Source organism: Hemiscyllium ocellatum, chromosome 7 (assembly GCF_020745735.1).
Source record: "Hemiscyllium ocellatum isolate sHemOce1 chromosome 7, sHemOce1.pat.X.cur, whole genome shotgun sequence".
Classification (NCBI taxonomy): domain Eukaryota; kingdom Metazoa; phylum Chordata; class Chondrichthyes; order Orectolobiformes; family Hemiscylliidae; genus Hemiscyllium; species Hemiscyllium ocellatum.
Genome location: NC_083407.1, coordinates 31600503 through 31612789, shown reverse-complemented (window position 1 = coordinate 31612789; position 12287 = coordinate 31600503). Strand labels below are relative to the sequence as shown.

Here is a 12287-nt window from a genome sequence, read left to right as displayed (position 1 = left end):
ATTTTTTGTAGAGCTATAGTGATGTCCAAACTCCTACACTCAATATTCTGAACAACAAAGACAAGTGTGCCAAACACCTTCTTCACCACCCTATCATACTGCAACTCCACCTTCAAGGAAATATGCACCTGACCACATAGGTCTCTTTATTTGGCAACATTCCTCAGGGTCCAACCATTAAGCGAAGAGGGTTACCTCAGATTACAACATGATCTGGACCAGATGGGCCAATGGGCTGAGAAGTGGCAGATGGAGTTTAATTCAGATAAATGCGAGGTGCTGCATTTTGGGAAAGAAAATCTTAGCAGGACTTATACACTTAAAGGTAAGGTCCTAGGGAGTGTTGTTGAACAAAGAGACCTTGGAGTGCAGGTTCATAGCTCCTTGAAAGTGGAGTCACAGGTAGATAGGATAGTGAAAGTATTTGGTATGCTTTCCTTTATTGGTCAGAGTATTGATACAGGAATTGGGAGGTCATGTTGCGGCTGTACAGGACATTGGTTAGGCCACTGTTGGAATATTTTGTGCAATTCGGGTCTCCTTCCTATTGGAAAGATGTTGTGAAACTTGAAAGGGTTCAGAAAAGATTTACAAGAATGTTGCTAGGGTTGGAGGATTTGAGCTAAAGGGAGAGGCTGAACAGGTTGGGGTTGTTTTCCCTGGAACGACAGTGGCTGAGGGGTGACCTTATAGAGGTTTACAAAATTATGAGGGGCATGGATAGGGTAAATAGGCAAAGTCTTTTCCCAAGGGGTCAGGGAGTCCAGAACTGGAAGGCATAGGTTTAGGGTGAGAGGGGAAAGATATAAAAGAGACCTAAGGGGCAGCTTTTTCACACAGAGGGTGGTACTTGTATGGAATGAGCTGCCAGAGGGAGTGGTGGAGGCCAGTACAATTGCAATATTTAAATGACATTTGGATGGCTATATGAATAGGATGCAGTTGGAGGGATATGGGCCGTGTGCTGGCAAGTGGGACTAGATTGGGTTTGGATATCTGGTCGGGATGGACAGGTTGGACCGAAGGGCCTGTTTCCACGCTGTACATCTCTATGACGCCATGGAGTTAAGAATCTCAAGGTGACCAATGAGACATCCTTCCCCCAGGTGTCGGGTAGCTTGGATTTGGCGGCGGAGGCTGCCAAGGACTTGCACATCCTTAGGGGAGTGTGACGGGGCATTGAAGTGGTCAGCCGCAGCACAGTGGGGTTGTTTGGTGCGTGTGTCCCAGAGATGTTCCCTGAAACGCTCCACGAGTTGGCATCCTTTCTCCCTGATGTAGAGCAGACCACAACAAGAGCAAAGGACACAATAAAGGAGGTGGGTGGATGTGCAGGAAAACTTCTGCCGAATGTGAAAACATCCTTTAGGGCTGTGTATGGAGGCGAGTGGTGTGGAAGTATGGACGTAGGTTATTCCTCTTGCGGTGGCAAAGGAAGGTGTCAGGTGTGAAGGGTTGGGTGTTGGGGGGGGGGGGGCGGGGGGGGGGTGGTGGTGATGGACCCAAGGAGGGAGTGACATAGGGAATGGTCTCTGCAGAATGGGATAGGGGTGTGGAGGGAAATATGCCAATCATGGTGAGGTCTGATTGTAGGTGACAGAAATGACAGAGGATAATGCACTGTATTGAGAGATTAATGGGGTAGAAGGTGAGGACCGAGGGAGTCTCTAACCTTCTTGTTCTTGCAGGGGTGGGGTAGTCAGACTGTTGCTTGACTAGTCTGTGAGCAGCTTTCCCAATTTTGGCATTAGCCCCAGATTTTAGGAAGGAGGATTTTGCTGGGCAACAGGGCTGTTTCAGCTGTTGTCTTTCATGGTGCCTTTGAAAATTTGCAGCAATAGGTGCATATGAACGGCTTGCTTGGCCATTTCAGAAGGCAACTGAGAATCAACCATATTGCTGTGGGTCTGCAGTCACCTGTAGGCTCGACAAGGTCAGGATGGCAGATTTCCTTCCACGAAGAACATTCATATCACTAATAAAGTTCACCAGTGAAGAACATTAATGTCCAGATGATATATAACCACCAGGAGACTGTCGCATACATCAATATAAGATAACCAGGATGCTACCAAGATGCTTACATTGTACCTGCAAACTCTACAATAGATCTTTGCACCTCCACGTAGATGCAGTCATCACTGTTTTGGAAAAAAAGGGCTACTCTTTGAAGATGTACCTGATCATACACGTGGGGATTCCTACTATTGTCATACAGGAAAAATACAACTGAAGCCACGTGAGCACAAGAGTAGTCACTGAGTAAATTATTATTAGGTTTTTGAATTCAGATACTTGGATAGATGGGGGCTGCCCATTCGATATGCATCAAAGGTGTCTAGTAGTCTGCTAAACCTTGCACAACATAGTCATGACTGGAATTGCAGGAGCAAAGAAGTAACAACCACTATTCATCACTGGAGAACTGAGAAGAGAAGGGGAAGGACAACATGAGAAGGAACTGGATGTGGGTGAGGATAGATTACCAGTGATTTCTAGGATGGAACAATATAAGCATGATTCAGCTAACCTGAAGCATTGCAGCTATTTGAAATATCATTGCTGTACCCATTGGCCACTGAACCTTCCAACAACACAAAACATTCTCATAGTCAATGATCCTTCCATCTCATTGACATATACGTCTGTCTTCCACTCTCATCATACCATTTACCTCAAAGCCAAGAGGTTGTGATAAAGATGAATGATGATTTGAAATGAAGCTTATGATGCACTGAAATAATTTTCCTTGAGAAACAACAAAATCTTTCTCTTCCTCTTGCCACCAGTCCTTCACATTACTATCCAACTAGCTCCAGCTGAGCAAGAGGTGGCTGTTAGTTCCTTAGTTGACTGTGACTGTCACTCTCTAGGTTTTGGAGCTTTATATAAAAAAAAATGGTCATAGGGACAAAGGCCAGTATATGGAGCTCTAACTGAGGATGGAAGGGCATGAAGTAGTAACTGGGAATGCAGAGTACATTCCATGAGCCCTTTCTTCACCTTCCTATCTGCATTGTCCAAGAACACAAGAACAGATGAGTAATTTGTTGCATTTCAACAAATCCTGAAAAAACAGAGTGACAGCTTCACATATAATAAAATGGTGAAGAAGCTCAATAGGTCTGGGAGCATTTGTGGAGAGAAACAGAATTAACATCTCAATTCCAAAATGACCCTGCCCCAGTATTTTCTGTTTTTATTTTTGATTTCCAGCATCCATATTATTTTGTTTTTATTTGAGGGCTTCTCATCCATCTTATTTAAGCTGACAGACTGAGTATGCATGGAGATGGGCATCAGTGCAAAGGCTGGACACATCTTAGCACTTACACCAGAGACAACTTCCTCCAACCTCTCCCCACTAGTCCACATCAGCTCCAAACAGATAGAACCTGCTATTGTTCTTGTCTAGCCCACTTCGTCAATAATGTCCAAATTCAGCATTGCATTCAGCTGAACAGATCTTGCACCTTCCAAAATCTATGCACGTTTACTTGTGATATGAGGTACAGTGTGACAAACCAACTAACTGCCCTGGAATCCCCTCAAAGATGTGTGTATTTGAGCTAGTGGAAGATGCAAATTTGCTCGGACCTTCTTGGAGGAGTCTTTTGTCCACCTTTTACACTAATTCCTATGGGGTGCTTGAAGTAGTTGTGTCATTAAAGAAAGATTTAAATTGGAAGTGAAATGGTGAAAGGATTTCAAATAATCACGTATCGATAATCTGATGTTAGTGACAGTGAAGGTGAGAGTCAGTGATACCTGCTCTGATGAGATTGTGAGGAAGTGCCTTGAAAGAGAGCATAAGTGAAGTTGTAAGATCTGAATGATGCTGATAGAAGACAGAAAGAGGGATTTGGAACTTGAATACAACATTCTACTCACATTTATTACCTTGATTAATTCAAATAATCTCTTGTGACACTATGCCAATGAAGATGGAAGCAACTTCTACTGTCACTTCCTCAATGACATACAGCCACAATCACTTTACTTCAGAGCCATTGTTATTCCTTCTCTCTCTGAAAACACTGTTTGATAAGAATGTTATAGCGCCACAGTGTGATCTCTCGGGATGTGTCTGAGAACTGAGGGATGGGGGTGAGGGTAGCTTCCTAGATTGAAACTCTCGAGTATGATGCAGTTGTCTCTCCACTGGATATTGTAGAAATTATCCAGTGTATTCTTTGTCAGGGTCCCTTTAAATCCCATGTCTTGAACAGTCACATGCAGACTGCTTTGTATCCTGCTCTGATTGGTCAGGAAACTTGTACAAACATAGGAATGGGGATGGCCAATTACATCATGGCTGATCATACCTCAATGTCACTGTCCCTGTACCTCTTGATGTCATTTGTCTCCAAAAATCTACTGATGTCTGTCTTGAATATACCCAACAATAAAACCTCCACAGTCCTGTAGATGGTGGATGTTAACAGCATGGTTAGGCTATTAATAGCTACCATAAAATTTGCTTCATGATATTTCAGGTTTCCAACATAATACTGGTATCCTTTGCTGCAGGCTGGTCCAAAAATTAAAATTCTGCCCACAGAATGAGGCCAAAACCCATTAATCCAGAGGAAAGACAAGTAGATCAAGTTGCCCTAACTATTGTAGCACTCAGGTTTCAAAAGCTTTCTGTTCTAAGATGGTCAGGAAAGCGTCTTTCACTCAAGGATACTACACTGCATGGATTTAGACATGATTTTAGTTTTCCCAAAATCATAATATTTATATCAATCTAAGAAATATGAATTTTTGAAAAATACTAGATATTTACCAAATTGATTTTCTGCATTTCAGCAACCATAACCATATCCATCATAGAGAACACACTGGGCAGCATATGGTTACAAGTCATGGAATCATAGAGATATACAGCGTGGAAACAGATCCTTCAGCCCAACTTGTCCATGCAGACCAGATATCTTAAATCAATCTAGTCCTATTTGCCAGCATTTGGCCCATATCCCTCTAACCCTTCCTATTTATATAACCACCACATGCCTTTTAAATGTTGTAACTGTACCAGCCTCCACCACTTCCTCTGCAGTTCATTCCATACATGCACCACCTTGAGTGAAAATGTTGCCCTTTAGGTCCCTTTTAAATCTTACCCCTCTCACTTTAAACCTACGTCCTCTAGTTTGATACTCCTCTACCCTATGGAAAAGGCCTTGTTTATTTACACGAACCATACCTCTGATACAGTCATAGAAATGTACAGCATGGAAACAAACCTTTTGGTCCAACTTGTCCACGCTGACCAGATATCTCAATCTAATCTCGTCCAATTTACCAGCACTTGGCCCATATCCCTCTCAATCCTTCTTATTCATATACCCATCCAGATGCCTTTTAAATGTTGCAACTGAACCAGCCTTCACCATTTCCGCTAGCAGCTCATTCCATACATGCACCACCCTGTGTGAAAACATTGCCCCTTAGGTCCCTTTTATATCTTTGCCCTCTCACCCGAAACCTATGGCCTCTAGTTCTGGACTCTCCTACCCCAGGGAAAAGACTTTATCTAACTACCCTATCCATGCCTCTCATGATCTTATAAACCTCTATGTGGTCATCCCTCAGCCTTCAACGCTCCAAGGAAAATTGCTCCAGCCTATTCAGCATCTCCCTATAGCGCAAATCCTCCAACCCTGGCAACATCCTTGTAAATCTTTTCTGAACCCTTTCAAGTTTCACAACATCCCTCCGAAAGGAAGGAGACCGGAACAGCACGCAAAATTCCAAAAATTCTTCTTCACTATCCTATCTATCTGCGATTCTACTTTCAAGGAGCTATGAAGCTGCACTCCAAGGTCTCTTTGTTCAGCAACACTTGACTTTACAAACTCCAAAAAGATCACCTCTCAGCCTCTCAAGCTCCAGGGAAAATAGCTCCAGTTTCAAGTTTCACAACATCTTTCCTATATCAAGGAGACCGAATTGAAAGCAGTATTCCAAAAGTGGCCGAACCAATATCTTGTACAGCCGCAACATGACCTCAAAACTCCTATGCTCAATAAAATGAACAATAAAGGCAAGCATACCAAACGCCTTCTTCACTACTCTGCTGTCCTGTGACTCAACTTTCAAGGAACTATAAACCTGCCCTCCTTGGTCTCTTTGTTTGGCAACACTCCCCAGGTCCTTACCATTAAGTGTGTAAGTCCTATCTTGATTTGCCCAAAACGTAGCACCTCTCATTTATCTAGATTAAACTCCATCTGCCACTCCTCAGCCCACTGGCCTATTTGATCAAGTTCCCGTTGTACTCTGAGGTAACCTTCTTCACTGTTCACTACACCACCAGTTTTCGTGTCATCTGGAAACTTATGAACTCACCTCCTTTATTCACATCCAAATCATTTATAACAATTACAAAAGCAATAGACCCAGCACAGAACAGGCCTCCAGTCTGAAAAGCAGTCCTCCAACAGCCATCTTTCCTACCTATGAGCCAACTTTGCATCCAAATGGCTAGTTCTCCCTGTATTGTGTGTGATCTAACCTTGTTAAGCAACCAGAAGGATTCTGGGCAATCCAAGATGGAGAATGGGAAAAAATTGTGGCTTTAAGAGCTTCTCCATTTTTGAGAATTTTTTAAGTGTTGGGACTGATTTTCTCGATTTCTTGGAGCAGTAATTACTGTTTTATAAGCTGTTGCATTGCTTTGGAACTTTGAGAAAAAAAAAGTATGACCAAATAATATAGCTTTTGTCATGTATATTTCCATTTTTTAAAAAAATTCACTATTCCTGCCTGAAAAACAACATAAATATACGGTGAAAATCTGTATTTAACAGATGATGATTTACAGAGTTAAAAGTTTTAAGTATTTCCTTATTTTTATTGGTGGATTGAGATACATTGGAAACTTGACAGTACAAATAAATGACCTAAAAGTCTAGATGGAATTTTAGGAGATATATCCATCCCACAGCCATTACTAAAAGAATTTATTTTCTTTTCCTCCTGCACTCTCTATTACTCCTTTCCTAATCCTCACGTGGCTATTCCTCTAGCGTGAATCTAGACAGTGAGTTTCCCACTATATATAAAATAGTTACCACTGTCATGTAGTGACATCAATTGCAAACAGAACATAACACCGCCTACCCTCTCTGTAATGACCCAGCAGCATGATCTTTTGCTTTGTTCATGTCAAACTTATTGTAGTTTTGTGCATTAGCTAATGTTCACTTAGATTTGTACTAAAACTTCATGTACTAAATTTACATAGAAATCATATCAAGGGACTTCCATTCCATCAATTTGGATTTGATTCAAATCAAGGTTCCAAAAATGAAGAAACAATGCGCTAACCCACTGCACCACCCAATCTCCATATGAATAACCTCTCGTCACTAACTGCTTAAAAGTGTTTCTGGGCCACAATAAATACTGTATGTTCCACATGTCAATCAACATTATTGTCAATTACTTTTACCATTTCATCATCAGAAAAGACACACTGAAATAATCTCTTGAAAGGAGTTTTGAAAGAGGCAGCTATTCTTGGAAATATTGTAAAAGACAATTGACCTTATCATTCATTCAGGGAAGTAACAATTGCAAAAATGTAACAGCATACATATTGAATTAGAAAAAGTTCAAATACTGGATGCAGCTGGAGAGTTGGCAACAGTTTCCCTTTAAAGCTTGGGCCTAACCAGAAGAATGTGCAGTATGCAGTGTGCAGGAATGATGAGGAACAGAAGAAGTGTGCACTCAGCATTCTGAAGTATTATGAGCTGGCATCTGAACCATTGTCAAGTTAATAGACATTGAGAGATAATTACTTTGAAATTATGCGTTAAATTGAGTTTTTGTTTTGCACATTTTTAACCTAATTGACAGGGGTTTACCATTTTGCATGGTGAAACTAATGGGACTTTTTTACATATGGTAAAGTTTCATTTAAATAGCTACTGAAGTTGAGCGATGGTAAACTAGTTTAGTAAAATAAAGGCTGTCAATGAATTAATATGCTGTTTCAGTTAATAAAATGCCAAATGATGTTCAGGAAAGCACTGCAGTTTAAACAATTAAGTGTGTAATTTCTTTGAATTTTCAAATTACAGTATGATTTTAGCCAGAGGTTCTTTTTAGAATTTAATCTTGGTGATAATATCAGTGGGCTAGTATTGCAGAAGTATGTTCTTCCACATCGTTAAACTGAATCAATAAGCCATGGACCCAAAATCTACTTGAATGGTGATTATACTATTAGAACATAGAAAAGTACAGCACAGAACAGGCCCTTTGGCCTATGATGTTGTGCCGAGGATTAATCCTAATGTGAAAAAAAAACCTAACCTATGCACCCCTCAATTCACTGTTGTCTGTGTGCATGTCCAGCATATGGATTGTCATAAAAATAAATCTGGTTTACTAATATTCTTTAGGAAAGAAAATCTGTCATCCTTGCCTATCTGCCCTAGATGTGACTCTAGATTCACAGTCACATGACTCTTAATACACCTCTGAAGTGGTCCACCAAGTCATTCCTGATGAAGGACTTTTGCCCGAAATGTTGATTTTCCTGCTCCTCGGACACTGCCTGACTTGCTGTGCTATTCCAGCACCACTCTAATCTTGACTTTCACCAAGTCATTTTGCTCAAGGATGGGCGAAATTTATGGTTATAAGAGCTGGTCCTTTTTTAAGGGTTTTATGGTGTTGGAAGTGATTTCCTTGATTTCTTGGAGCAGTAATTACTGATTTTTAAGCTGTTGCATTGTTTTGGAATTTTGGGAAAAAAGTCTGACCAAATAATATAGCTTTTATCATTTTTATATTATCCATTCCTGCCTGAAAAGCAATATGAATATATGCTGAAAATCTGCATTGAGCTGGCCTTGCTAGTCTTGCCAAAAAATGCATCACAGGAACAAATAATAAAACATCCCATATGATTCTGAAGAATAATGGCAACAATGTATGCAGTAATACAGCTGTCTCTAACAGGAGCAACTATAATACTGTAAATTCATATTTATTCAAAGTTGATAGCTGAATCTCAGTTGTAGACACAAGTTATGTAATCCTTGAAAGGTTTGTCTTATTGCATGTAAGCATCTGTTTAATACCAACATTAGTTGACTGCATATAACAATATTCTACTACATGTATTCAATGTCATCATATTCCTTATCAAAACAATTCTAATGGAACTGCAATCCCAAAAGCATGTCAACAATTGCAGAATATAAAGGCTCTCCATATCATCAAATGAAAACTTGCCAACTGAATGAAGTTTGGCTTTTTAATTTGTTTGTTCATTGTTTACCTAGTTGATATAATTACTTTAGGAGGAAAAGAGTTTACTTTTAGAAAATCTACATCACAGATTTAGTCTTTTAGTTTTCTCTGACTATTATAAAGTACACAAGATGTAGTTTTGTTGATGACTTCAGTTCAATTGGTAGTAGCCAGTTATTTTCAAGAATTTAGGCTGCACCGTGGCTCAGTGGTTAGCACTGCTGCCTCACAGCACCAGAGTCTCAGGTTTGATTCCAGCCTCGGACAACTGTCTGCGTGGAGTTTGCACATTCTCCCCATGTTGGTGTGGGTTTCCTCCGGGTGCTCTGGTTTCCTCCCACAGTCCAAAGATGTGCAGGTCAGGTAAATTGGCTATGCTAAATTGCCCATAGTGTTAGGTGCATTAGACAGAGGGAAATGGGTCTGGGTAGGTTAATCTTTGGAGGGTTGGTGTGGACTGGCTAGGCTGAAATGCCTGTTTCCACACTGTAGGGAATCTAATCTGATAAAACAAATCATTATTGAACATAAATATCATTTTAAAAATATCTTCAGAATTTTCCAGAAACACAAAGTTGCTTATAAGCTGTGCTGCAAAAAACGTTCCCTTTAAGATATTACCTGTGCATTAACATGTTAAAAACTGAAAGAGACCATGACTTGAACAAATCACCCAGACATTTCAAACAAAAATGAAGAGAGAGTGAATTAATGGGATACCCTTCAAACATTTTCATATTTACCATTGGGCTTGCCGTGATAAGTTGTTTTTAACTGAACGTAAGTTTCAAAATGGCTGACAATGAAATTCACTGGAAAACCGCTTTCTGCTTGTCATCGACATGAAGATTAGCTAAACAACTGAAGCAAGATGGATGTATTCTCAATTAAAAAAAACTGCAGATGCTGTAAATCAGAAACAAAACCAGAAATTGCTGGAAAAGCTCAACAGGTCTGTACTAAGGGTCACTTGACCCAAAATGTTAATTGTGATTTCTCTCTACAGATGCTGCTGGATCTGTTAAGCTTTTCCAGCAATTTCTGGACAAGCTCAGCAGGTCTGTACTAAGGGTCACTTGACCCAAAATGTTAATTGTGATTTCTCTCTACAGATGCTGCTGGATCTGCTAAGCTTTTCCAGCAATTTCTGTGGACGTATTTGTAACCATTTAAAAAAATTGAAAATATTTAATGGACTTGAGAACTATCAAAAAAGACAAATTCAGTTTTCATTTCACATACCATGCAAGGTCAAACTATCTCATATTAACTCACTGTCTCAACATTTGTTGTCGCTAGTGTACCACAGTGGAACCAGCCAATTCCTGTTCATCCTAATCTAAATAAAGAGAAATCATAGAATCTAACACTCTTCTCTCAAAAATTTTGAATTCAGTTAGCAATTCGAAGCAAACTTTTTTGAACAATTGCAATTTTTGTCTAGTGTTGAAAATGTTTGGCTGCGTTCTAATTATGCGGTTACAAAGTCAAGAAAAAAGAAAAAGTTCAGATGTTCTTCAATTCAGTACTTTATCACGTAATGTCATAGGCAGGAGCTTGCAAATGAAACTTGTAGAAAATCACAAGGTTGCCCAGGTATCTTTTCCTCCTGATAAATAATTAAATAAATTACCTTAATAGCATTCCTTCTTGCAAGATAAGGTCTTTTGCAGAAAGTCTGAAGCCTCTTAAATAATTGTTGCGGTGTAGAATATAGATACACATCTGTAAGTAAATTAGAAGTTTTTGTGAAACAATCATCTAAGTATGTAAAAATCAAGATAGTTTATTGATTCAAACTGTGTTTAGTTCTCTATGGAGATCTAACGTAGATAGAACATTGGCATGGTATTAGGTCCAGTAGAATGGATGTTCAGAAACACGTTATGTTTGTTTCATTGTTGAAGGAAGTGGGTGCCACTGGCAATGCCAGCATTAACTAATGATTGTCCTCGAGGTGATAGTGAAGAATTACCTTCTTAAATCAATGCATTTCATGGTGCTTTTTTTTAAGGTGGGGGGACATTGAAAGATACTGACCCAGTAATAATGGAACAGTGATATAGTTCAAAGTCAGAATGTGAGTGGCTTGGAGAGAAATTGATGTTAGACATAATTGACCTTCAAATGCTAACCCTTTGATGAGAACCTACACTCCTGCCAGAATTGAAACTTTGTACAACAGATAGTACAGGTTTAATTGGTACTTCACGCTGAAATATTTTAGTTTTTATTTGTGTCATTTTCATTGTGGATAGAAATTCACCTTATCACACCAAACGCTGTGTTAAAGTCAAGGGTAAGCAATTCCCTGGAATCACGCTCACTCGGTCGTGATTATTTCACTTCATATGACATGATGCTGGTGGACCAGGAACAGTTCTAATATATTTTTGGCCCATGCCTTCAAATAGCAAAATAGGTGTTTACACACTGTGTTTATTGGGCACATCTTATTAAAGAGACATCTTCAAAATGGACTTCAAATCACTGGCACTTCAAAATGCCAGACAGACAAGTATCCCGGGGATAGAAAAATGTATATCTTGGCCTGAAGTTTGATCATAGTTTGCAGTTGTGGTTCTGAATTCATGCTGGCTTTAAACTAGGTGCTTAAAGAAATAAAAGTTTTGTGGTGGAGACTGGAGTGCACAATTGGCAGTGTAGCAGTACAGTAAACCCAGCACTAACTTGCTTGTATAAACTGGGTAAAAGACTCTGGTAATCCATAACCAACTGATAAAATGGTGCATTTTTTTCTAAGAGAAACCTATTGTATAAAGGAAGAGGGGAATTTTAGTGTTCTCTACACTGCAAATAACAAACAGTCCAAAACATCTAATCAAGTATTTTATAAATCCGATTAAGAAACTAGCCAAGCTTCTTAACCAGAGAGTAGTTAAAATGTGGAACTTGATACCCCATGAAGTATAGGAAAATGGCACAGATTGATATAAAAGGTATGACACAAAAAGGGACATGCAAAGATGACTTCGGTAAAGTATGGTTAGATG

The 12287-nt window shown here is 39.6% G+C and overlaps 1 protein-coding gene across 7 annotated transcripts in view; it reads right to left on the bottom strand.

Annotated features, from left to right (window-relative positions):
* Positions 1–12287, bottom strand: part of gtdc1 (glycosyltransferase-like domain containing 1) — a 360673-nt gene that overhangs the window by 30669 nt on the left and 317717 nt on the right. For all 7 annotated transcript variants that reach the window (XM_060827108.1, XM_060827116.1, XM_060827115.1 and 4 more), the window contains one exon: positions 10907–10998. In XM_060827108.1, the coding sequence (XP_060683091.1) occupies positions 10907–10998 (92 nt within the window). The remainder of the gene's footprint in view (positions 1–10906; positions 10999–12287) is intronic.